Source organism: Rhinolophus ferrumequinum, chromosome 10, assembly GCF_004115265.2.
Source record: "Rhinolophus ferrumequinum isolate MPI-CBG mRhiFer1 chromosome 10, mRhiFer1_v1.p, whole genome shotgun sequence".
In the NCBI taxonomy this organism is placed as follows: domain Eukaryota; kingdom Metazoa; phylum Chordata; class Mammalia; order Chiroptera; family Rhinolophidae; genus Rhinolophus; species Rhinolophus ferrumequinum.
Window position 1 is genome coordinate 74,177,595 of NC_046293.1, and position 27,896 is coordinate 74,205,490.

The 27,896-nt window shown below is 33.9% G+C and overlaps 1 protein-coding gene and 1 long non-coding RNA gene across 3 annotated transcripts in view; one reads left to right on the forward strand and one right to left on the reverse strand.

The window, feature by feature from the left end:
- PTPRQ (protein tyrosine phosphatase receptor type Q) overlaps positions 1-4,884 on the forward strand; it is a 196,965-nt gene extending 192,081 nt beyond the window's left edge. The window contains exons 45-46 of the mRNA XM_033118569.1: positions 3,291-3,414; positions 3,807-4,884. Of these exons, the coding sequence (XP_032974460.1) occupies positions 3,291-3,414; positions 3,807-3,844 (162 nt within the window). The 3' untranslated portion in view covers positions 3,845-4,884. The remainder of the gene's footprint in view (positions 1-3,290; positions 3,415-3,806) is intronic.
- LOC117029350 (uncharacterized) lies at positions 280-27,797 on the reverse strand. Of its 2 annotated transcripts, XR_004424209.1 has the most exons (4): positions 27,664-27,764; positions 15,638-15,686; positions 1,578-1,787; positions 280-1,079 (listed from the first exon to the last, which is right to left on the reverse strand). It is a non-coding gene; the product is annotated as an uncharacterized LOC117029350 (long non-coding RNA). The 2 variants fall into 2 exon arrangements; XR_004424208.1 differs by lacking the exon at positions 15,638-15,686 and having other exon boundaries at positions 27,664-27,797.
- Between the last annotated feature and the right edge of the window lie 99 nt (positions 27,798-27,896).

Here is a 27,896-nt window from a genome sequence, read left to right on the forward strand (position 1 = left end):
CAAAGCATAATCTCTTTGTAGGAATCTTTTGAAGCCACATCAATTCTACAATGGGTAGGTAAAACTAGGTAATGCAATCCACATGCATTCCCTTATATGCTGAAAGGGAACAAATGAATGAAGGATTATTCTTCCGTCAGGGTACTTCAGAAATTGAATATGACTTGTGATCAGGGTTGGCTTCTCGGGTGTGTGACGTGTGCAGTCTCACAGCTCAAAAGGACTTTGCACTTGGCTGGTTTGCTGTCACTGTTTTGAATATCTTTCATATTCAAGAACTCACATTTTCATTTTTGCAGTGGACCCTACAAATGATGTAGCTGATTGTTATCCGGGGGTCTTATAAGGTCTCCAATACCAATCCAACTATTAACCATTATTAAAACTCATTTTTTTCCTTATGTTTAATTAACAGTAAATAGAAAGCTGAAAGTTTCCTCCCATGTGCTTGTGTGTACACATATGTGCTGGTGATCATTGCTCTCGACACTGATCAAAATTGGTTGGTTCTCTTGGAGAGAATCGAGGGTAGGACTGACTGAGATATTGTTTCCTTCTCGAGTCTAGAGTCAATCTTCAAATAATAACAGTTGAAAACATTTTGGCAACTTTGTGGAACTGAACTATGTCTACAGTGTGTTCAAGAATGCCTACTAATACTCAATATATGCTGTAGTACTCAATATATGCTATAAACTGCAGGCATTATACTTGTTTCACCAGCTAGAGAAACATGTTGCAGTTGGGTAGGAGAATGGAAAGAGCTTGAATTTTGAAGTCAGAGAACTGAATTCAGAATCCAGCCCTGCTAATTGCTGGCTGTGTGACTCTGTTTTATTAACCTCTCTGAGCTAATTCTATTTTTGAAAACAGCTATGTTATACTTTTCATAAGTTTGTTGTCAGTATTAAATAAGAGAAGGTATCTCAAGTACCAAGCATGCAGTAAACGCCCAGCGTGCAATAAATGTCTGACGAGGTTCTGCTGGGTTTGCTCCTTGCTGAAAAGCTGGAACTTCAAAGCTCTCTCTCTTTCACCCAACTACATTCCCAAGAATTTTGCTCTTCATTGTCTTTTCTCTATGAAGAAAAAAACCAAAAATGACCACCTTGGCTCCCATCCTTACAAACCAGTGTTGTCTCGCACAAGAGTGGTTTCTTACTTTATTCTATTGTACTTGGGAGTGACTCAGTTTCTATGAAGAATGCCCATGACTCAGCACATATTACAGTAGCCATGGGCAGGAATGGGAGGTGGGAACCTCAGCAAAATATCGGGTCAATGGGACAATGGCCCAGACCCAGGAGAGAGCTTTATCTTTCACTATCTACCAAAAACAGTTCATAGTACAAGAGATTTGAAAGGACTTTCTGAAGGAGTACTCTGCTGTGACATACTGAGATACTTCTGGTGCCTCAAATAACAAGTTAATCTGGATGAGCCCCTTTCCTGCTCTGGTTCTCCTGGAAATTTACTGATGTGAATTCCTAAGGTAAAAGGAAAATATTAACTAATATATTTTGGGTGCCTAGTTTTTTGTCAGGCACTTTACATATGTTAAGTCCTCCAAATCTTACCATGTAGGTTTTATGATCCCCCAATGAGGAAACTGAACATCAAAAAGTTTAATTCTTCAGGTAACATAAGTATCTAGGGAAGAAACTGGAACGGCAGCCTCACTGTCTCTTTGGCAATAACGCATCATGGCAGAGGGATCTTGAGAAATGCAGTATTTCCCCATGTTACTCAGCCTTCCTTGCTGGAGGAGTTACCACCCATCATTCTTTCTGGTGGAAAAGATGAGATGGAGACAGTCAGAAGCTTCACATACCAAATGTGACTTCAAATTCAAATGCGATTTTTAAAGAAATACCAGAACTTTTACAGCGAAATGATCATTGTTTTCAAAGAAATGATATTGTGTCAATGTATTTCTGCCAATAATGTTATTCCTTGTGCGATGTATGCTTGAAAATACTCTTGGAATTAACTTGAGAAATGATTTACTAGCAATTTCAATAGAATTTTCATTACTTTACAGCCACACTTCATATCTTACCAAAATTGAATTATGTAACTTGATCATCCACCTCACTTACAAAGCTTGATTCCTAATGACTGCTGTGTATTCTCCAAATGAAATCTGTCCTTTAATGGTAAAGATTGGCTAGCTGTGAGAATTAAATGAGACTAAGCAAACACGCATTTATTATGCAACTAAACATGCTAGGCACTATTATAGGCAGTGGGGATTCAGCAGTGAAGAAGAGAGTTCTGTCCTCATAACATTCCAGAGATGAGATGTTTGTGGAAACATTTTGTAATCCATGAAGAAATAGATATTCCTAATAATGACCAACAATTTCTGAAGACAATTTCAATAAGGGGTTCCAAAAAGATTTTGTGTTATAGTAGCAACAGAAACAAATATGACCTCTTAAGGTGGTCACTTTAGAGGACATTCTATGTAAATCAATTGTCCCTTTGATATTTGTATCAAACAGTTGTCCCTTTGTATATTTATGTTTCTTAAAAATTCAGTTATCTTCCTTTAATGTTAGGTCTGTTTTCTATGTAAAAGTGAGGGTGATTTTCTATGACTGTAACCTTAACTACCTTTGGGAAAAATCCAAATTCAGAAATGCTAACAGGTTACTGAATTATACTGAATCCAGATGGTACTGAATTTAGCCCAAACATTCAGATGAAATGTTAGGAGTTCTTGTCCAGCATCTGGATATTTGGACATTTCAATGGTCAACTGCTTTGTATTTACAAATACAGACTGATACTTTAGATACATTAAGTAAGCCACATGTCAGATGATTAACAGAATTGTTAAACATATTTTAAATGTGCTAATGGTATGTGAATATGTTCATTCACAGATTATGAAAGTAAATTTAGCATCTGCATTCTAACAAGAAAATTATAAGAAAACTTATTCAATTAGACCTAACAGGAAAAAGGAAACTTCGAAAATATAAATAATCTAATTTGACCCCCTTTTTTATAATCATAGCAAGAAAGAACATATTAACACTTGGTATTTAATAATAGGTATATATTTTTTAAATACTTGAAGCTGTAAGAAGCTACAGGAATTTAGAGAACCTTTTGTTTGAGATGGTAGAAAATCATTTACATACATGGTAAATTCTGTGCCTCTAATTTAGCTATTTAATATTTGTTGAATTCAATATTACTTTTCACTCTAACACTGTAGTTCCCCTTATAAGAAAAATCTCCATCTCATCCATTTATTTAACCACTCTTTCTTTTATGTGTAGGCACAGTATATCTTTTTACACCAGTGCATTCTGGATCTCTTATCAAGTAAAGGAAGTAATCAGCCCATCTGTTTTGTTAACTATTCAGCACTTCAAAAGATGGACTCCTTGGATGCCATGGAAGGTGAATACAGGCAATGTGTACACAATTTACTAGTTTACCACCTATAGTAAAAGTACTAATTTAATACAAACCATATGTTGAAAATGTTTTAGAAGCTTGGTTAGTGCACTTATCAATTTTTTTCATTCCTAATCCAAGTTAGGATACCATGTTTCCCCAAAAATAAGACCTAACCGGAAAATAAGCCCTAGGATGATTTTTCAGGAGGACATCCCCTGAACATAAGCCCTAATGCATCTTTTGGAGCAAAACTTAATATAAGACCCGGTCTCATTTTTGGGGAAACACGGCAATAACCTTTCTATCTGCACTATATTTTTGCCATGAAACATTCAAATCTTTTGAACTGTTAACTTCAATTCTTTCTTGTGACATGTTACTTTATGTTATAGGTGATGTTGAGCTTGAATGGGAAGAGACCACCATGTAAATAAATATTCAGACCAAAGATTACAACTGGAAGATATTTTCAAATCCCAGGAGCCAAAATTAACCCCTTATTCTTCTGAATTGAAATGTGCAACCTTAAAGAAATCTCTATGGTTCCCTTACTGTGCCTTATACTAAATGTATTGACATTTTATGAATAGTTCCAATAAACACCTAATTCAGGATAGTTATTTGTTTTGTACAGAATAAACATTATGCATCTAAAATATTTAAGAAAAGATATCCCAGAGATTTTTGATGTCTTTTGGTAATGAGCCAAATATAAAATTATTGTTATGTTAGCATTGTTTCAATGTGAATTTTCCCTATGTATTGAATTTAATCTTGAACAAAAGTTGCAAATGTTGATTCAGTAGTGTTATTTTGGCCTCCAGGGTGTTGACGTTTCTTGTGGATAACTTCCAGGACTGTCATAATGATCTGACTTCCACGTACGCCCCTGTGTTTTGAATCCTCTGTTTTATGAGTGCTGAGATATCATCTCGTGATCTCGAACAGCTGAACAGTAACCCCTGACACTGCAGGGATTACTTAGCCCTTATACAACACACAGTAGCTCTTTGGGGACACTTAGGGCTATTTAAATTGCATTGTGATCTCTAGTTTGAAAAAAACATAAAGAAAGATTAAGCAGTGCAATTGCTCATCTGAAGCAATAGAGTGCTTTTCTAGCCTGTCTCCATTTGTACATTTTCAGGCACAAGCTGTACCACTATATTGTATAGGTAAATACAGAGTTAAATGTATCAGAGTATTTGTCCATGAGATATATATTCAAACTAATATTAACAATTTCTTCAGCAGAAATGTATAAAAAAAATAATAAAAACATGTAATGTGTTTCAAGCTTGTAAACTAATGATGTGTTACTGTGGTGCCAACAGAGACATCCTAATAGATTACAAAGAAAATGGTCTTCATTTCATTTCTCTAGCTTGATTATTGAGTATATTTGGTAATCCTGAAACAAAGCAATTAACCAGGTTAAAGCAAATTAGAGATGTTTTTTACAAAGAAAATATTTCAACCTCCTTTTTGTTAAATAGTAACAATGTATTAAGTAACTTTTGAACTATGTGGTATTATTTTGTCACAGATTTCAATTAAGAGTCATAAAACACAATAATATTAATTATTCTATTTCTTCTATGATAAGAATTATACCTTATGCAAATTTCTGCTGGAATATAAATATAGAAAAATGTGATGGCCAATAAAATTGAATTTTAAGCAATTGAGTTACTTTGCAGCATGATTTCAGAGATATTTATAAATATAAATTTGATTTTGTATCACATATTAGGATATAATTGATAATTATAATATAATAAGTGTTTTATATATAAGTACAATATAATAATATAAAATAGTATAAATAATGAAGTTATAATCATTTCTATGATACCCATAGATAGTAATTTTAAAATCAAATTTATTGTCCAAAAAATTAAATCCTTTAGTCTTGCAAGCAGTCCTGCATCCAAGAAAGTATAAATAAATATAACCTATTACTATTCCAGTCAACAAATTTACTCTATAGAAAGTTACAGAAAACAGTAAGATGTGCTGAGAACTCTAAAAGATTCAAGTTGGAGTCAGAAGTTCTTCAGTTTGCTTTATGTGTCAGTCAGTGAAAATGTGTGTCAAGCTAGTACTTATGAATGTGGGTTTTTGTATTCATGGAAGATAGATAACAACCTGTGAAAAGTATTGATAAGGTTACTTTTTAATGAATTAAATGACAAGAAAATAAATAGTTCAATCTACAGGCCAGTCCATTTTCCATAATGTCTTTATAAAACAGAAGTGTACAACAGAGTACCAGGTTTGACACATATGTGTATATATATGTGCGTATAATACAAAGTTTGAATATAAGGTCTCCTCTAAAACAGTGCTTATTAAACTGCATACAGATCACCTGGCGATTGTGTTAAAAAAGCAGATTCTGCTTCAGTAGGTCTAGGGAAGGACCTGAGATTCTTCATGTCTAGTAAGTACACAAGTTATAACATTGCAACCTGATCTCAGGCCCTACATACATTGAATAGCAAATCTATAAAAGACATTAGGATTAGAATAAGTTTGTGCCCACCTGAAATTATTTGAAACATGTTTAAAAAGATCTGGCTTCCTTATCAGAAAAAAATTATAACAGAGCACCTGTTAAATGTGCACAGCTCACTAACTATCTCACAAAAATTGTAACTGAAATTGTATTGAAACTCATATATTAACCATAGCTAAATTTTCTCTCAATTATGCCGTGAAAGGGCTAATGTATATCCAACTTCCATAGGTGGCTACTAAGTGCAAATTAAAATAATGAGGAACATCTGTAACATTTTTAGATCAGGTTTGTCAAAATACATTGAAGCACATGTACAATAAATGAGCAACATGTGTTTCATCTGAACCAAATGAAACTGGAGCCTCTCAGAATGGTTTGCCAGAGAGGAGAGCAGCTGTGGGTATCACCTCTACTTTCATCCAGCTTTAAAGTGCATAATTTTCTTCTTTCAGTTTGTAGGTGAAATGTATAATAAGTCTTTTGAAAAAAAGCTGATTAAGCCTTGCTCTCTTTATAAAGGAGATGGTGATTCACTCTCTATCTGGTACCAAACACTAGATTGTTTAAAATGGAATTTAAGCTCAGCAAAGTATTCTATCAGTCCATGACATTAATGCGGTAAGTTCATTTTTGTGGGTTATCTTTTAAAAAAAACTCACAGTGAAATTTTTGATGAAGCCTAGAATACAAAATGATCAGAAATTCTCAATTGAATGATATTAAAAATAAAAGTTTTTTAAAAAAAGTTTATAAGGCATAGTCTTTGCAAAACAGCTTGCCTTCGTAGAATAAGTAATATTTTGTGGTAAATGACTTCATAAATATGCATAGAGTTTCTTTGTGGAATCAAGACTCCTATGCTCACCAGCTCATGAAGATGTTCTGAGGAAGAGATTAGATTACATATATGAAAGTGTTTCAAAAAGTACAAAGAATTCTACAAGGTTAAGGTAATCTTTTACCCAGGCTGTTCATTGTGTAATATTTATCAATAAAATAAGGTATCCCATTTAAGGATTGTATTGTATTTTGTAATATTTCATGCTATATTTGTATGTCTGTTTCACATCTATGGATTGAAGTGAAAATTGTGGCAGTTACATTGACTTCTGCTAAAGGAGACCATTGCTACTTTTTTTATGAATATTTAATAGCATTCTCAAGGAATTTGTGGACTAAAATGAGTAGACAGACATGTACACAAATAATATAAAATGTGGTTTAGAAAACAAGTCAAGAAAATTTTTATTTCAGGCTTTTCAACAGGACATCCTGAATCAGTGTCTGCAATGCAGTCATTTGAAAATAGAACTGTAACTTAGTAAAAGGTAACAAACACGTTATTCCTTCCTGTTAACAAGATTATGTTTCTAGAGTCACAAACTTTTAAATTGTTCTAGTTTTCACTCAAAGTATTCTTGGACTGGGAAGTCATTTTAATAAATGATAAACTTTTTAGAATAGTTTTACGTTCATCATCTTGATTAATCCTTACAAAATCCTTAAAAATCTGTGGGGTCCCATATTACAAAAAAATACAATGAAACCTTAACTGCTGTGTCCAACACCCCATTTAGTACGGGTGGAAGCTGCGTGTCATCATCAACTTACTGAATGTCAATGATAAAGATAAAAAATTTAAAACCAACAAAGAAAACAGAGACCTGTTCAGGGGTTCAAATATAAGAAACTATGTTTGCTTCTATTCAGAAGCAATGCAAGCCAAAATAAAAGAATGAAATATTCAGTGCTGAAAGTACCTTCTAAACCTAATCAAGGGCAACTATAAAAAAAGCTAGTGCTAATACCATACTTAATGGTGAAATATTAAAGCTATTCACCCTAAGATTAAGAAAAAGGCAAAAATGCCCACTTTTCTATTTAACATTATGCTGGTGTTCCTAGCCATTACAGTAAGGCAAGAAAAATAAATAAAAAGAATAGTTTGTAAAAGAAGGAACAAAACTGTCTATATAAGCAAACTGTCTATATAAGTATAATCATGTATGAAGAAATTACTGAGAAAGGTACCAAAGAAAAAAACTGCTAGGTATAATAAGTAGCTTTAAAAAGGTTACAGGATATAAGACCAAGATACAAAAATTAATTTTACTTCTACGTACTATCAATGAACATCCTGAAATTGTAATTTAAAATATTATTAACAATAGCATCCATAAACATAAAATGCTTAAGAATAAATTTAACAAAATATGTGCAAGATTTATATACTAAAAATGATATTGGTGAGAAGAATTAAAGAAGACCCAAATAAAATTTTTAAATGCATGTCCATGAACTAAAAAATATTATTAAGATGTCGATTCTCTTCATAGTGAATGACGGATTCAACAGGATATCAATCTTGATCCCATAAGGCCTTTTTTTTTCTAGAAATCAATGAGCTGGTTTTATAATTTCTAAAAAAATGATACAAAAGACCTAGAATAGCCAAGATGATTTACAAATAGAACACAGATGAATGATTTACATTATAGATATACAGTAGTTCTCATTAAAAGAAAAACTAGAAAGTCAAAAAATAAATTCACACATAGTGATTCAATAGGTTTTGAATAAAAGTGACAAGATAATTCAGTAGGCGATAACAGTCTTTCCAATAAATAGTGTTAGAACAACTGGTTGTTCCTTTGGAAAAACATGAACCTTCATCTGTATCTCATATAACAAATAAAAAATTAACTTGAAATGGAATACAGATTTAAATGTAAAAGCTAAAACTATGAAGTATAAAGCTTATAGAAAAAAATTAAGAGAAAATCCTCATGATCTTGGGATAGGCGAAGATTTCTTAGAGTACAAAACATGAAATATAAAAGAAAAAATTATAAATTGTACTTCCTCAAAATATAAACTTTTACTCTTCAAAAGACACTGTTAAGAAAACGAAAGATCAAGCCACAGCTTAGGAGAATTGGAGGAAATATTCACACTGCATCCCGGGACTTGTATCCGGAATACATGTATATTCACAGAATAATAACACACACATCTATATAAACACACACACACAAATGGCCAATATCTGAAACGCTGCTAATATCATTAGTCATCAAGGAAATGCAAATAAAAATCAGAATGAGATAATTATACCAATGGAATGATTAAAATTAAAATAACTAGAAATATCAAGTTATCCTGGCAAGGATTTTGAACAGCTGGAACTGGAAGTATATGGTACAGTCACGTTGGAATGACTCCTAGTCATTTGTCCAAGAGAAATTAAAATATATTTTCAAAATATCTCCATGAGATATTTAACATATTACTAAAATAATATATTCTTAGCAGCTTTATTCAATATAGCCAAAAAATGAAAAAAGTCCAAATACCCATCAACAGCAATGAATAAGTAAATTGTGATATATTTGGACAATGAAATATAACTTGGAAATAAAAATGAACTATTGATACAAGAACAGGGAAAATCCTCAAAAACATCAGGCTGAGTGAAAGAAGATAGACCCAAGGAAATATTTATTGTAAAAATCCATTTATATGAAGGTCTGGAACAGGTTAAACTAATCTATTGTGATAGAAATCAAATCAGTTATTACCTAGGATGAGGTATGTGTGGGGATTGACTGCAACTGGCAAACGGGAACTTTTGGGGGCTGATGAATGTATTCTATATCTTAAATAGAGTGTTATTTACACATGTATATGCGATTGTCAAAATGTTTTAAATTGTATACATACAATTAGTGCATTTTATTTCATGTGAATTATAATCCAATAAGGTTGATTTTAAGAAACAGAAGGATAATGAAAAATTAGTTTCAAGATGTCTATAATATACCACTTACATAATGTTTTAAAAATATAATTAGTACGTATTTTTATGAATTCATTCATTATAGTACCTATATAGTCTTGAATGGAATATAAGTATTGATGCCAGAATTGTGGTTTCCTCTGATATGGAAGAAAAGAAGGTAGGGAGATGCATTTTCATGGAATCAGCAGGGATCCACAAGGATTTCAAATGCATTTGTAAATTTTGTTTTAAAATTTGAAGCATATATGGCAGCACAGATTTGTTAAAGTTAAGTAATGAGCAAAAAATATTTGTTATTCTTTCAAATTTTCTTTGTGTTAGAAATATTTCATATTTTTAAAAGCATGAGTAAATTTTAAACAATTTATTAAAATCACATAAAATGTATATGAATTATTTTGACAAATCTACCAAAGTGTCCTGCTCTCCTGCTTGAATGAGTGCAGTATAGAGAGACACATTTACATACTTTTGTTACTTATTCCATTCTGAAGCACTAATACTTGTGTTTTAAATTTTAAAAATAAAACTTGATGTGTTGTGTTTTCCACAGAATTCACTACATTCTTATTCACTTAATATTTATAACCAGGTGAAGCGCCATGGAAGATATGAATTCACTTTTTGGACTCGCACTGGAACAATTTCATCAATCTGAGAGCATCACATTCATAAAGTTGATGCATGCTAACAGGATTAACACGGACTCCCTGGGCTGTTACATCAGAAGTTTTACGAATGTATGTTTCAAAGAATGTACTTAAAATTGTGATATGAATCATTTGCATAAAATAGATTATTATAATTTAATTTACTGTGATTAATATAGCTTTCTTTATTGATTAATATAGCTTTCTTTATTGAATCATGCCAGGCAATCTTCTAAGGACTTTACAAATACTAATTAATCCTTACAATTCTTGGAAGTGAGTACTACTATCTGCCTTTTACAGATGAGAAAACAAAAGCAAAAACAATAGTTTAAATGACCTCTTCAAGGTTACTCTTAAGTAAGTGGAAAAAAAAAAAGCTTAGACTTGAAACTATAAGTCTGATTTCAAAGTCTGCAGTATTAGCTACTGTGAATATAATATGAGACCGCCAGATATATAATATCTTTGATATCACTTACTAAGGTGTAGAACATACGCTTACACTCCAATTAACTTCTGTCCTCCAAAAAACAGAAGGTTCCTGACATCATCTAAAATAGTCCTCTTTATGCAAATTATATTGTCAGCTACTCAGCCAGTGATAGTGCTAGCCTTTGAATTCAGTTACCTACCTCACTATTCTTTCTGTTATTTGCTGTCTCCTGCAATATTTATTTGGCTCAAACCAAATTGTGTTATTTGTTTTCCAGTTCTCTGCAACTTGTTGCCAGATTCATATCCCTTGCTCTAAACTCTGACCATTTCTCTAATCTGTTCTTTAGCACTTCATTACCTATTGAATTAAACTTATTTTAAAAATGCCTTTCCCACAGTAATACACTTTTTTTTTCAGACCTACACCAAAACTAGAGTACTTGCTGCCTACGAAAACACACCCTACATGTTCCCAATGCCATGCTTTGGCTTATACTATTTCCTCAATAGTACTTACCCACTGGCATGCTTCACTTACTACATGGATTGTCCATTGTTTGTGATCAAGAACTGTTTTTCTCATGATTTTAACCACGTATCATTTAGCATAACATCTTACACGTGAGATAAACTCAAGCAAATATATTCAATTGAAAGTTTGCCTTAACAAAAGTAATATAATGTTGCTTGTGTGACAGTGTATTTCACATGCTAAAATATCTTTTCCATCAGGAAGCAAACACTGCTGGATCAAAAGTAAATGAAAATGGGAAAACAGGGAAAACTGCCATATGGTCATTTGTCACTTGTTCAGGATTATCAATTATCAAGAATAAAATCAAGATCTTAACAGTATGCAAAAACCCTTTAAAACATTGAAGTTGACGAAAAAATTCAGTACAGTTGGGCAAATTACTAAAAAGTAGTTAATCAAATCTTTTTTTCTTACCTTATAGACACTTTAACAAACTTAGTCAAACCAGTTCAAGCAGTTTGTAAACAGCAAAAGAAATGGCTTATATCGTTATATTGTGCACAGACACACACCTTCCTATTAAAAGCCCACACTCCTTCAAAACACACAAAAAAAAATGGGGCCATTTTTGAAATCCAACATATTTCTTTAGCAACTGGATAAAACAAAACTAATATTACAACCAAAGCCCTTTTTAAGAAACCATATATGTTTTTCTCTTTAAATTACATTGTCTTTACTCTTTAAGGTGACAGGAATGGGTTTAACACATTTTTAAAATACTTCATCAAAACTAATTAGACTAAAAAGACAAAGTTAAGATGTTTCAGAAGAAACTTAGAACTATATATCCCACAGGGTTTAGGCAGGTGCCCGAGACGGCGAAGCTGGTCTGGAGCCAGCTGCCAATGCACACATGCGCAGAAGCAGACACGAGGTCCAGAAAAGACAGTAACGAGCAACAGGTGGCAAACCAGGCCAGCAGGACACACGAGGGTGGACTAAGAGGTAGCATCTAGTAACACGCAGGTGGAGCAAGGCTAAAGAGAATCCAAGAATTGGCCGTGTGCAGATCCAAAAAAAGCCAGAGGCAGGCAAGTGGGTCAGCAGGAAGCAGGGTCCTTACTAGCCAGCAAGATTCAGAGGCAGCTCATTTCTTCAGTGCCAGACACAAAAAAGAGAGACCCACGCAGGGTTCAATGACGCCTGATCTCCTGAAGATAGACAGATAAATAGATATGTGGATTGCTACATACATGATAAATAGATAGATGATAGATAGGTAGATAGATACATAGAGATAATAGATGATAGATTATATATATATATATATATATATATATATATATATATATATATATATATATATATCTCACTATATATCTCCCCTTCACTTTAGTTCTTAAGAGTACTAAATAAATGTTAACTGAGTGAATGAATGAACTAATGCTTTAAATAAGAAGGGTACCAGAGAAATTTTAAAGGCAAAAAAATATCAAAATCAGGTACCAAAAGTATATTACCACTAATCTAACCAAAGCAATGATAATGAAAACAAAAATAACCGTCCAAGTCAAATTTGCTGTTAATTGGTACAAAAAAATATTGCATACCTAGAAGATACAAATAAGTATAGTGAAAAAGTTTATAAGAAAAAAAACTCAGAACTTTATCTGTAAAAAGTTCTTTCATACAGGTGATCACAAAATAAATACACAAAAACCATAAACAGCCAATTAATGAGTGAGAAGATACAAGGGAAAAAATTAATTCACTGATAATGTCCAAATGTTATAAAACACCAGGAGGTTAAACTTATAGGGCATTTCTGAAGAAAACTATAAAACATGGAAATCTAAAATATGATTTTCTTTTTTTGCTATGGGAAGCCTGTTATAACGAACATGTTTCTTCTCAAATTACTTCATAGGTTTAATATGCCAATTTAAAAATGTTAATAGTATTAGATTGTATCAAATTTGAAATATAAGAAATTAAATTCTTAATTTCATTTGGAAGAATAAATTACTGAGACATAGGATAAAAAAATTGAGTACTAAGAGTGATGATAGGAAAACTTCTCTTTTAATATAAAAATGTTTTATTATCTAAATCAAGTTAAAGGGTATTAATGATATGAGAAGCAAGCAACACCCCAATGAAACAGACAGGATTTTCTAACACAGATCATGTTATAAGATTTTAGTATGTCAGTAAGGAACTATCACCCACCAATGAAAAAAGATATGCTATTCAGTAACTGATGTAGGGAAATTGGCTGCTGGGAAAAAAAATGAAATCATTCTAAGTTTAACCCTCTCACCCTAAACCAAAATGAATTTTGGAGAGAATAACGCTTAGTATGTTTCATGGCCTTTTTTCCCTTTAAAGACTAAATAATGTTGCCTCCTCAGGTCATTCACCCATCCTAATGCCCAGTGGATCCTATCACCCCAATGTGAAACATTTACGTTTTCTCCACAATTTATAAAAATTCAAAGATTTATCTCCCAAAATCAAAACCTGAAGTTTAGACTATTAGGCTACTTTAAGTAACCTTACTTCCCAGTCCAATAAATGTAATTAAAGTATCACATAACATAACTCAATATAGTTAGGAAAGATATTATTCACATAACTGAATTTCCCAGATAATATAAGATTATAATTTGGAACAAGCCACCTGGTTCCCTGCTCCCACAATCCTCATTTCTGTACATCAGAAGCAATTCAGTTTAACCAGAAAACTGCCTCACTCTGAACTCTGAGAAGAATTTAGTCCTTATCTAGGGAAATTTCATTTATATTCCTTCAATACCCCTGGATCAGCATCAAGAGAACTTTGCTGCAAATCTTGTGCATGCCTTGTTTCCTGGTCCTAAAAGAAGATTCTGTCTTATTTACCAGATAAATTACTTCTAGTTGTGCCAAGGTGCCTGCTTTTATTTTCTTAAATCATGTTTATTTGACGTTCTCATTATAAAAGTAGAGAATGCTTACAGAATGTTTTTAATTACAGAAAAATCTTTATAAAAGTTGTATCAACCAAAATTCCAGTTCCCAAGGATAACTATTATTAACATTTCCCACTGAGCTTTCTGATCATAGTCACCAAAAGAAATGCGTGATGATTTCATGAAGATACCTAATAAGATAATCAGTGAGATTATGACATTGGCTAGAAGTATGACCATTTTGCTTGCAAAGTTTGGGCTTTAATTACCTGTCACTTATAAAAAATATTTAATAAGTACATCCATTCAAAAATCTGCTAAATTAAGTCAGTTGAAAGGAAAAGCCTGCTCTGCTGAGTACTGCATTATTATGGATTCTTTTCTACGAAGTTTATTGAAGCCTGGTTATTTCAATAGCACCTTAATAGGCTACCGTAACCATTTCAAAGTCTTTTTATCAATGGGCTACCCAGTATGTAACATTAAAGATACCATTTTTTTTAAATGAGGATTTACTAGACTAAAAATTGGTTCACAACATTAAGTTATTTTAAGGTAAATTAAAATATGTTTATTTATATAAAGCCAAGACTATAAAGAAGAAAGTTGAAGAATATAAAGAAGGGAGTTAAGGATTACTATTTCCAATGCTGGATTTCATACTGTTCTTACAACCTTCAGGTACCCAAGAAAGTCTGGACCAGCAAGGTTCAAGAGATAAAAAGGCAGCAACACAGATCAGCTTCTGGAATGTCTTGAAGAGTGCCCAAGGGACAGGTAACCACATGTCCTGAGGCTCACTCTTGGGACCAGCTGGGTGAAATAGTGACCATCATTGACAGAGAGGCCAGAAACATCAAGAAAGTCAGGGATTCAGAACCTGGGTGAGCAGGAACAGTAACTTACTCTTAAAATGAGCAGCCGATAAACAATCCTACTACTCTCTTCTTATAAACACACCATGAGGGCCTGAACTCAAAATTGGGGTACTCTAATTTGGTTGTGACAACCAGACTTAGCAATTAATTTCTTAGACTTAGTATCTAAGGCTTAGCAATTTCAGTTACAACAACAAAAACAAAACAAAACAAAACAAAGTCTTTCTATAAAAAGTTTTTTGAGTAGAGAGCCTCTGATCCCACAAAGTTTCCAGGAACTCCTACGGAAACAAAAATTGGAGACTTACTTTCAAAGAGGGTAAATGAGCATTGTATCTTGACCTGATCTAGATACACATCTTTTGTTAAAGCACCAATAAATTTATGCACATCCAAAATAGAAATCAGTGTCTACTAAGGAAAAATGCCATTCTATCTCAGAGAAGAGGAATGAGGGATTTGACCGTAATCACCTTCATTAATTCGCACAGCAAAGATTACATAGTACCTGTTTTCCACCAGATTGTCTTCCTAGCACTGATTGTACAACTCCTGCCCTGTGAAGTGGATGATATGAACAAATAAACATTATAAGGCAATGTGAAAAATGCTTAGATATGAGTCTTCATAACATCAGATACTGTAATCAATATGAGATATGTAAAGAGACAGTTGTGAAAAATGGGTATAGTTCGATGACCCATGCTCCACAAATAGGTATTTCCTTACAGTCATTGCTTTGAAATAGGAGCGTATACAAGGCAACATCAAGGGCTTCCAAGCTTCCTGTGACCCTGTGCTTTTGCACCAAATTTTACTCCAAGGAAGCATACCTTTAAAATAATGCTTTACCTGAAGGCTTTTTGTGTCGATCCAGTAAAGCTAAGCATTTTAAATAATTCCAAATTATGTTTTTATTTTCAAAACATTGTAATTTTTTAAAGAGTTGATTTAAAGTGGTCAAATTTGGATTCAGAATGATTTCACAACCCTCCTTTTCTCCCTCTAGCCTTTCCTTTGCCTCCCTCCTCTCTCCCTCTCATTCTCCCTGTCTCTCACTCCTCCTCTTCCCACTTCTCTCTCTATTATTTGCCTTTTGATAGACTATGAAGAGCCCCAGAGCCTCAGAGCCTCAGAAGAGTCTTCTGCACACTTTGTAAGGTAGAGCTAAATTACTGCACCCTCAGAAAAGCTTGCACTGATCTTACAAGATCGTGCTTCATTTTTTTCTTGTGGCTGCAGTTATTGCTAAGATAATGTATTTATAAAACTCTTTCACTGCCAAAAATAGTATTATAGTATTATCATATGTCCAAAAGCTGATTTTAATCATCACTTTAATCTTCAAAAGATAACTTATCCCATGGAGAAGACTGGGATTTTCTTCAAAGTCAGAAAAAAATAAGCTTTTTGGTGAATTGAAATGGATAAGATTAAAGAAAAAAATATTCTGTTATGGGAGTTTTAGAAAGCTATATAAAATACCAGACCCTCAAAGAAGTAAAAATAAAGTTGGAAACATAAGAAGTCTAGCTATATCTTGAAATTACTTAGTTCTTTAAAAAAAGTAGCATGTGTTCTTAATGCTATTACATCATAACAATACAAAATCTAAGACTAAACCACATTAATTGATCTGAATAAAATGGGAAAAGAATATTAAAACAATCAAATGTCACTTATTACACTTATTTTTAAGCATAGCAACAACACACACAAAAAAAGGCTACCTTTTGGCAAACTTCAAATACAAAAATTTCCAGGAACAGCACAGCAGATTGGTAAAGTCCAACCCTTGATGCTTGCATTCTTTCTTTGTGATGTGATGTTTCTCACTAACCCAAAACGAAAACTGACGCACGTGAAAAGAGCTTGTTGTGCCATGGAAAAGTCTTACCACTGCACAGTCCAACTTCATTTTATTACAAAGCAAATATTATACTCATCCACAGCCATTCCTTTTATTATTCATTTTTTAATGTACTTTATTCCTCAAAATGCTGGGGTTTCCTAATCACGAATAAAAATTAGCGAGGTTGACCATCTTTCACAAAAAGATACAACCATTATTCTGTTTAGTGGGATCTGTTAGTACTTCAGTCTTGACTAAAATGACCTCACTCACAGAACATGAGCACACATACCTCCCAATCAGAGAAGGGGGGAAAAAAAAGATTTTTTTTTTTGGAAGTAGTTTATAACTAGAGATCGACTGGATCTACTCACATCAGGTGTGTGGAAGGATGCAGGTTAGGAAAGGAAGCATTGGCCTGGATTTACTGCCTTCAAGACCATTAAGTCTCGGTAGAGAGAACTAATTGATTTTGCTCTTTTCAGCCTTGAAGGGGTCAAGCTGACATTTCCCTCTGTGAGAATGGGTAATAGAACAAGGGGCAAACTGCACTAATGACTCCGTGACATATTTACAGGTGCTAGTGTTATATGGTGTTCTGAACACAGAAAGAATATTCAACAAAGAGCCATATTAGAAGAGTTTGTAAAATGCTACATTGCTATAGCAGCTGAGAGAAAAGAAGAGTTCTTTTGAAAGGAAATTAATGGACAGTTGGTGTCAGTTCCTAGAGGATTTGGAAGTGAGAAGTGGAATTGAGGAAACCATGTTACTAGAACCCTTGTTTGTATAAAAAGACCATCGTACTTTACCAGATATCCATCATAGGAGTCATGCTTGTCACCGTCTGCATTAGTCTGTGTTTAGCAGAAAATAATGCCTTATTATGGGCTATGGAAGTACCTTATTTTCTTGATCTCCAACAGCACATGATCATCTGTTTTCTTGGACACAAATTTAGAAAGAAATTCTACCCTCGCCCGATGTGGTAATTCTTGGACCAAAGGCATTCACCATTTTGAGAATGAAAAGATTGTTTCAAGCCTAAACTATCTTATTTCTGAGTGAGTTTAGAAATATTTGGAGCTAAAATCTTTTAAGTTCTAGCCTTTGTCAATAGTAACCCCATTGCAAATTAAATCTTCTCTATTCTGTCAACTAATAAATGAATAGTAATAAAAGTAAACAAACATTTTCCCCATGATTATAAAATTTGACTAGAAGCATAATTAATACTGATTGAAATTTTGAAGAGTATTCCTCTCTTTCTTAGGAAGACATTATATTAAAGGGAACTTTTAAAGGCTTTCTTTATGAATGGCTCATATGAAATAGTATGTTAAACTTCAATTTAATTTACATTAATAAACCAAATATGTCAAAACAATTATATTGAAATTTAATTTATTTCAGCACATGGAAATTATAGAGTACTTAAAAAAAATAGCTCTTCCAAAATATCCTGAAATGCCTTTTTTCACGTGCTCCTTTGTAGATGTTGATAAGAACAGTATTTGTTTTATTTTTCTCTTTATTTTCATTGACCACATGTGCATTTAGACATCTCAATAATTCAAAAGAGCTACCCTCAAAATATGTGATGCCCTGTTTGAAAAGGTGCTCCTACTCCCATTCCACAGTAGGTAGCATTACAAATCTTCATAGAAGACAATGTGAAGATGATAAAAAAAAAAAAAAAAAAAAAATCTACATAGAAGACTAATAGAAGCATGCCATTTTATAAGTTCAAAAATGTCTAATGAGTCTCCATTCCCTATAAGATGAATCCCAATGTTCACAATATTTACATTTTTAGGTCTGTCTTGCCAGTCATTCTCATCACAGTTTGGTCATGTCCTGTCTTTCATATTCATCTCCTATAAATCCTGCCCATCTTTCTAGCTCCTTTAAAAACAAATTCATATTTCATATTCATCTCCTATAAATCCTGCCCATCTTTCTAGCTCCTTTAAAAACAAATCCTACCTTTCCATGAGATCCTCCATTCATTCAAATAACCCTTCATTCATGCCATATTCCCTACATTATTCATTTTGGAATGTTACTATGTACTAATTTGGACTGTTATGTAACTGCTTCAGAAGGTACATCTTATACCTTTAATTAGATTGTAAAATCTAGATTTAACATAAAATTTTTCACAAAATGAAGGAGTATTAAGGAACAGATAGAAAAAGAGAATGAGAATAAAAGGGGGATATTAAAAATATTTTATGTGGGGGAAGAACTAAAGGGGTTTATGGGAACTCTCTGAAATTTTTGCTCAATTTTTCTATAAACCTAAAAGTGCTCTTTTAAAATTAATAGAATTAAGAAATATTTTTAATTCACAGAATTAAAAAACATTTGAGATGATGCATTTTTAAAAGGGAAAGTTATTTTGAAAGTTTTAAAAAATATAGTAAATACAAAAGGAAGAAATGGTGAAATAAACTTGGGTCTGTTGCTAAATAGTTAACAATGTGTACACCATAAAATGAAATATAAAAATCCAAGAGGATTGTAGGAAGTGATAGTTTCCCTCCAGTAGGTACATAAACTACATGTGGAATATAGGTTTGGGTTTGTGGACTATAAATAGATAAAATAGCAACTTTCAAAAGTAAGCAGAAAACAATTGATGGACAGAGGCAAATAAAAAGTAGAGAAATTAAACTTTTATAAAGACAGATTTATATTAAAGAATTCAAAAAAATTAGGTCAGAAACTAAAAACATCAAGAAATAGCAGTTGTAACTGACAAGCATATAAAGAATATACATTTTCTGTTATTTAAAAATCTTTACTTTTATCAGAGAGAATAGAGGAGAAAACAAGGAGAATAGATGAAACTAAATATAAAAGCAAATGACTTGGAAAACATGTTAGACATAGATAAAATAGGTATAGCCTATGCTTGTCAACACAAGAAGGGATGGAAGGCCAATAAAGCATCAAATCATCAAATACATCAGAGACACTCAATATTAAGGAGGTCTTACATTGACCACTCGTTGGTGAAATTCATTTTGGACCACATTAATACAGACATACTGCCCACTGGGTTATAGTAGGTGAGCTACAGCTTTTGAGCAAAGATGTGTCATTAGAGACCAAAACTAAGATCACCCACACCCTCATATTCCCCATTACTGTGTATGGATGTGAAAGTTAAACAGTGAAGAAGGCTGATAGAAAAAAAAAATCATTTGAAATACGGTTGTGGAGGAGAGCTCTACAGATACCCAGGAATGCAAGAAAGACAAACAAATCGGTTCTAGAACAAATTAAGCCTGAATCATGACTGGAGGCAAAAATGACAAAACTGAAGCTGTCCTACTTTGTGCACATCATGAGAAGACAAGGTTCTTAGAAAATATAATAATGCTGGGAAAAACAGAAGACAGCAGGATAAGAGGAAGACCAAATAGGAGACGGATCGACTCCATTAAAGAAGCCACAGGCCTGAGTCTATAGGAGCTGAGCAGGGCTGTTGAGGACAGGATACTATGGACCATCACTCATTCACACAGTCGCCAGAAGTTAGAGCTGACTCCATGGCACATAACACATAGCTTTTGAGTAGGTGTACAGAGCATTTGTGTATTGGCTCCATACAACTTCCATCTGCTGAAATCCCTCAATCCTCGGGATTGTAACTACTGCAGAGTAGGGCAGAGTGAAGGAGAAGGGAGAACGACAGGACATAGGAGCACTGTGTAACTCAAGACTTGCGTAGTACGGTCTCACTATCCCATTTGTACCCTATCCTAAGAATATTAAACACTCCATATTTTTTCCATTTGCTTCTTACTGTATGTTTTTAAATAATGAATAACACCATGGGTTTCAAGCATTTTGATTAGAGCATCGGTTTTGTGAGTTCTGGGACAGGTTGCCTGTACATGGCAGTGTACGTGGAAAATACCACTGCATCATTATTTCCCAATGGGACAGAATGCAGGTCCAAATCTCAGTGAACAGCTATCAATGCTGTCACTTTGGGCAACTCTACTAGAAAAACAAAACAAAACAAACATACAAGCAAAACACCTATCAACAGTACTTCTATTGGCCAGAGAAGTGCAAGGTACCCTGAAAGTGGCCAAATAAACACTTAAAAGTTCCTCTAAATTAGTTTGCTCTAGATTTTTTTTTCACCAAAGACTATTCTTCTATTGGTCACTGTAAGGAGGTTTAGAATAAGAACTTTTTAATTATATAAGTCACTGTTAGAGGAACCAGGATTTAGTTTACAAGCATGTGACCTTGGGCAAGTAGACTGATTTCTCTTTGCTTTATTTCTCTCTCTTTAAAATGAAGATAATTATATAACATACTTGGTAAAACATTGGGAACATGTAATGAGATCATTCATTTAAAGCACTTCAATACCAGGCCTGCTATTTTTTTTTTGTTTTCAGAGTGAAATAACGGCTAAGTAATAGCTATAGCTTTACAAAGTAAGACATTTATATTTTCTTCTGTATTCTAAAAGCACCAATTCTTGAATTCATATTGTCAAACATCTTAAGTTTCATGACAGTTTATACTTATATACAAGAAAATGTAAAATCTATTTAAATGGTTTAATAGAAAGATTATACTTACATTGTGAAATTACATAGTAAGGCTTTACCAATTGCAACATCTAGCTCAGATCATGAAATCAGGGAAGATAAAACTAAATATGATTAATTTTTATGTGACTAGTGACATGTTAAACATGTAATGTGTATACTTAAGAAGCTCCAGATTATATGCAATTTAAACATATTGTAACATTTGGTATTTTTGTATTAGTTAATATCCTCAAAATTAACATGTATTATCTGAAGGCAAAAATGTCTGAGCTTCTAGAAGAAAAAGTGTGAAATGTGTGTACGTCTGATTAAACAACTTTTGTTTTTCCAAACCAGTGAAAAAAACTTTATGGAATAAATGTGTTTGTACAGTGGTGACTATTTGTCATAGTGGGCTCTGACATAGGCATTAAAGCACCAACTATTTTAGATAATATGTCATAACCAGCCAGTTGGAGGGCAGTAACAAAATACTTGGCTGACCATTCTATGCTAGAGACATCTGTTTAGCTTAGCAAGCTAGTAACACCAGACACTACTGTAATTTGGGCCATCCGAATATTACAATTTATTTAGTTTTTAAAAGATATAAACGACATTTTAAAAATCACTTTATGTGATATTTTAAACATTAAGTGTATGTAGCATGGAAATTTTTTATGTAATATTTGAGTGACAAAGACAATGTATACATAATATTTTATTATATTTATGTTTTAAAAATCATGTAATATAAAATTTACATTGTGCAATATTACATTATATAAAATTTTTGTTCTTATAGAAAGCAAAATAAGCAGAGTATGATTTATTGCGGCAATATGTACAAGGGTAATTTTTTTCTTCAATCAAAAGTAAAATAATAAAATACTAATTTGTATAGAGAATTTACTATGTGCTAGACACTATCCAGTAAGTGTTTCACTGACATTGTTTTAATCTTTAAAAAACCTTATAAGGTAATATTATTTCCACTTTATGGACTAATTAATTGAAATTTAGAGAAGTTATATAACTTGCCTAAAATTAACTATTAGCAAGTGGTAGAGCTGGACCTAGAACTTGAGTCTAACATCAAAGCCTGCATTTGTAATCACTGTAATTTTTTTAAAGAAAAATGTCCACTTTATATATCCTGCATTCTGTTCATTGTTCTTATTGGTGAATAGATATTTGTAAACTTCTACCATGTTTTTCTAGGAAGTACGGTGACCAACTCATTCTGATTTGCCTGGGATTTTTACAATTTTAGGGCATAAATGGGGGCTCCTGGGTACCCGTGGAAAGAGTCTACTGGTTCTGTAAATCTGAGAGTAAAACATGGAAGAGTGAGGAATTATGAAAAGGACTTCATTTTTTAAGCCCTAAAGAATGGATGTTTCTCGGGGAGAGGAGCATTCGTTGTCTCTTTCCCTGGAAATTATGTCTAGAAAATAAGAAATGAGCAGCAGCCTCCTTAAGTAGCATTTTGCCTCTAGTACGCAAACTTAACACACTTTTTTTTTTTTTTTTATGGAAGTCGTGCTCTACTCCCAGATGGAAGGGAATCGTGGGTGAGAGCAAAGAGCAAAAAATGTATTTCTTGAAAGATCTGAAGAGCAGCCCCTCTGGTTCTTCCTTTGCTTCTCATGGACTTATTTCTTTGGAGCTGTTTTAAAAGGGCTGTGCCACAGCAGGCCTGGAAACCAAAGTCCTTTCTTAGTGCAGGTCCAGCCCCATTTCTCTGCATAACTTACTGCCACCATCTGGAGACTGCAAAGCATTCGCCTTTAAAATCTTTCCTTTACCTCTGCTTGGTTGGTGCCCCTCCCCCATGTCCTCTGAAGTGACTCGAATGTTCTGTCAGTCTAAATGCAAGACTATTTTTACCACAGTGTTTGGGAATCTCTGGGCACACGCTGTCTGCAGATTAGGTAAGTTACAGGTGCATGGGTTCATGTTACTCATTTAGCTGCCACAAGTTTAAAGCATTAATCTGACTCCCAAATTTTCTCTTTCAGTCAGCGGGCCTTTCCTTTCACCTTCTATTCTCTAGGTCTACTCACTGGCCTTGCTAGTTGATCCTTATTCTATCTGCAGGCGGGACTCAATTCTGCTCCTTCTCCTTTTTTCCTCCCTCCAGCTCCCCTCCTCTCTTCTATTCCCTTTTCTCTCTTCTCCCTCTTTTCACTGCTGAAAACGTATCATCATTTTCTGTCTAGCCCTGAGTTCTACTTGCTCAGCTATCACTGAAACTGCTTTCTTTGAACCCAACTCTAGAACAATATAGTCATATCCCTTAGATATAAGCCACAAAAATCTCTTTGCTACTTTCTGACAAACTCTCTTCTCTGTCTGTTTTGTCCTTGAACTTCCTCCTACTGTCATCACTGTCCCAACCCAAACACACACACACACACACACACACACACACACACACACACACACACACACAGCTTCAACTTTGCTCTCTGGAAATACCCAACATCTTAGGAACTTCTGTCCCCAAACCATCCTTTCTCAAGCTTCCCATTCAGGACAAACTCTTCATTGTTATACACTTTACTGCAAAATTTTTAGCTCAGTTATTTATTTGAGTGATTTTTTAAATTAGTGTCTGTCCCCCAGTATACTGGAAATTTGTTGAGGGCATAAATAAATGAAACACTATTATGGGGGTCACTAATTTCAGTATTATTCCATTATACCACTAACACAAATAAATCCCTAAATTTATCTTAAACATCTGTGTCACCAATTCTAGGTTTTTCAATTAATTCACTATGGTTATTTCAATGAGAGGCTTTGTGAATTGAGTAGGGGAAGAACAAAAATTAACATCTGTTGAATTATTCCATGTCACGGATTCAATATATATTATTTTACATTATGCTAACAACAAACCTGTGATATATGTATTACATATGCCATTTGATCTCTTATAAAACTGAGGCTTGGAACATATATTTAAGAATGGTTAGAATTAGATTCTGTCTTACTCCAACGCTCTGGTTTTCCACCACATATACCACTCTCCCAAAGGCTCAGAGCTAAAACCTACCATTGACTAAACTAGCCATAATCCTTTCCCTCCCACTCCTTTTCACAGAGAGAAGAACTGGACATATTCAAGCTTTAGTGGAGATGAGAAGAAAATGCATTTACAAATAACTAAGCATGAAATAAGAATAATGGGGTGGCAAACTATTTGAAAACTCTCAATTCTATTACTAACCTAGTTTCAGATTTTGTTGTGAATGAACTCTAGGCCCCTGAAGTGATTGATTAATACTTAATATTAGTTTTCTCTTAGTATTATTTACTTTTCCATAAGTTTTTAAAACATATTTGAACTATTTAAAGCCTGGAGGATTTCAGTTTACATAAACCTGTTTTGACCACTTGTCAAGATCTATGTCTCCCAAGTTCTACTGAGAAATAATGGAATTGCAATTACAGGCATCTCATATTTTGTAAACAGTTTGAGTTCCAGAAGTTCTCTAGTTTGTTGTTTGGAATCATTGCCTATTTTCCCATTACCTAATCTAATAAAGGGTGGTTATTTCCCAAGTTGGTGTTTTTTTTCTTTCTCCTCCCACCCTACTTCACCCCCAAAACAACAACAAAAAAGAGAAAAAAATCTGTTTAAACCAAGGTGAACAACAACATAATTTTATTGGACTGAGTTCTACAGAATGTTGGGAAAGGGGCTTTGTAATTTAATAAGTAATGGCAACTCGACAGCGAAGTTTGAATTTACATAAAGAAATGTCACATTTGTCTGGGAGGTTGTTCTTAATCAGCACCCCAAAGCTTTTTCTACTTTTTTCTAGAATCTTCTCTTTCTACATTTTGAACTTAACTGTTTCTCCACTGGGGACACTTGAAGAAGGGAAAAATAAAAGGGAAAGAGTGCACTTTCATATTCTTTAGCAGTTCTTGATGTGCAGACTCTCTCAAATCTGTCCAATATCTCTTAAAATCAGTGGTGAGTCTACGAATGGTGCTACCTTAAATGTCACTCCTATCATCCAAGCAACAAAATTCCTTAGTTGCAATAGTTTTTCTATTTAATTTTTTTTAATACCTAATTTCAGTTAAAAAAGTACTTTTATAGAGTATACATTTTTGAACTGATTTCACATTTTTATAAATATCTTCTTCATCAAGATCTTTGACAGTATGATGTCTTTTGTTACTGTATCAATTTTATGGATTAAAAAAAATGAGAATTTGAGATATTAGCGTTGACTAAGTCCTCACAGGCTCAAAATGATTGTAATCTAAACCATCCACACCCCAATTCCAAGGCTATTTCTCCTTTTTTTTTTTTTTTCCAATAGTCAATTTCACTCACCCTTCCAGGTTCAAACTCCATGAGAAAGGGATCACTTTTCACTGCTTTATCCCTGGCACCCCGAACACTATCTGGCACTTAGTAGGTACCCAAAAACTGTTGAATAAGTGAATTTCAGTTATTGTTATCTTAGTAATCTTTGCAATAATGCTATTCAATTTTACTGGTTTAGAAAATGGCTTTTAAAATTGTCTTCTCATTATAGGAGGCAGGATAGAATATGGTTAAGAGCACAGGGTAATTTTCCATAATGGATGTTAGACTATACCCTGAGTTGTTGGAGCTTTCAATCTGCAGTCTTACCTGCTCACCGTACCACAACCAGAGGACTGATACAAATAGGAGAAAATATCACAAAAAGAGTATTGGCTTCTTATCGTTCTTCCCTGTGCTTCCTATTTGTTCAAAAACCTAAAATTGATTCTCAAACTTGATAAGGAATTATTCAGCTGCACAATAACGAACACAGCTCAACATGTCAAAACTTAGCACCCCAAGTCTGTAGTCTACGGAAAGAGACTATGAAGAATCATCTTCTAGAATAAGTGACTTGACTCAAAACTGTAGCTAGTTCTTACATTATCTGACCATAGATTTCTTGCATTGTCTTCACTCTATTCATCTTAAAACAAGAACAAGATGAAGAAGAGGAAGTCATATTGAACAAAGCCTATAATTGTCACTGCTTGGGGTAGAATAAGAAGACCTTTGGTTTCCATCTAGTTTTTCAGGTACTGACTATAAAGGCCAAAGCCACAGTTGATTGTTTCCCAAAAGCCACTTACAGGTCGAAGGAGTCCTCCCAGGGCTCTAAGAGGGAAAAGAAATGGAAGGAAAAGGAAAGGAAGAAAAGTAAAAAGAGAAAGGAAAGGGAAAGGGGAAGGGAAGGAAACTAAAAAGGAAATAAATGAATACAATAACAAGAGAGAGAGAGAGAGAGAGAGAGAGAGAGAGAGAGAGAGAGAGAGAGAGAAAACCCTCTCCAACAGCTGTGCTTTATTTCCTTCATAAGAAATGGCCTTAGCCCTGACATAGCCTTATGCACTAATGTTCATCAAGCAGATATTATAAGGTTATATGCTTCACATGCATGATATCATTTGATCGAATCCTCCCCAAAATTTTACAATGCAACCACTGTTATCCTTTGAAGAAATCGAGACCTAGCACTTACCCATGCACACATAAATAGAAATGAACTAAGCTAGGACTTGAAGGGAATTCTTTGAATCTAGGGCCCCTGCACTTCATCCTTAGATTGTACTGCCTCCCCAACAACCATACTTGTGTGTGTATTGGACCACGGACAGCTGCAATTAAAAATTCTATTTCCTTGCTTTGCCTCAGTTGCTACCTTTCTCATCTAAACCCCGTGGCAACTGATTTGGAGTCAATGGCTAGTGAGTACAGGACAGAAGAAACTGTGCACACTATATAGACCAGGAGCCATTAGAGAGGCACCTTGGAGTAGGGGCCACAATGAATCCTGAAATATCAGTTAGCTTTAGTGTGAGTCTTATTTCCACTAAAACTATTTTCAAACACAATTATTACATGTATTGCATCCATATCCTCTGTCCCGCCCCTTACCTCATAGGTACTACTGCTCCACCAGGGAGGGGTACAGCATTCAGATTTTGGTTGCTACCCCCCCCCAAAAAAAAAAAAGATAGCCAAGGAAGGAATCTGAGCACCTTTCAGCCACCCCCTCCAGCTCCCAAGTCATCTCACAGCCTTATTAAAAGAGAGGAAAAGAGATTTACCTGCTGCTACTGAGGCTGACGCCTGAAAGTCATGTATAACCTTTGAAGGACTGTAATGGTTTTAATCACAGGAATAGCATCTTTTTGACAGACAGGAGAGAAAAGCACTGAACCACTCTGGAAATATTAACCAGGCTATTTCGGAGCAATGGCTATTGCCTTTGAAATCTTTCATCATGGGTCTATACTTAGAATTCAGATGAGCCTGGGGGAGGGGAACGGGGCCCTGTTAA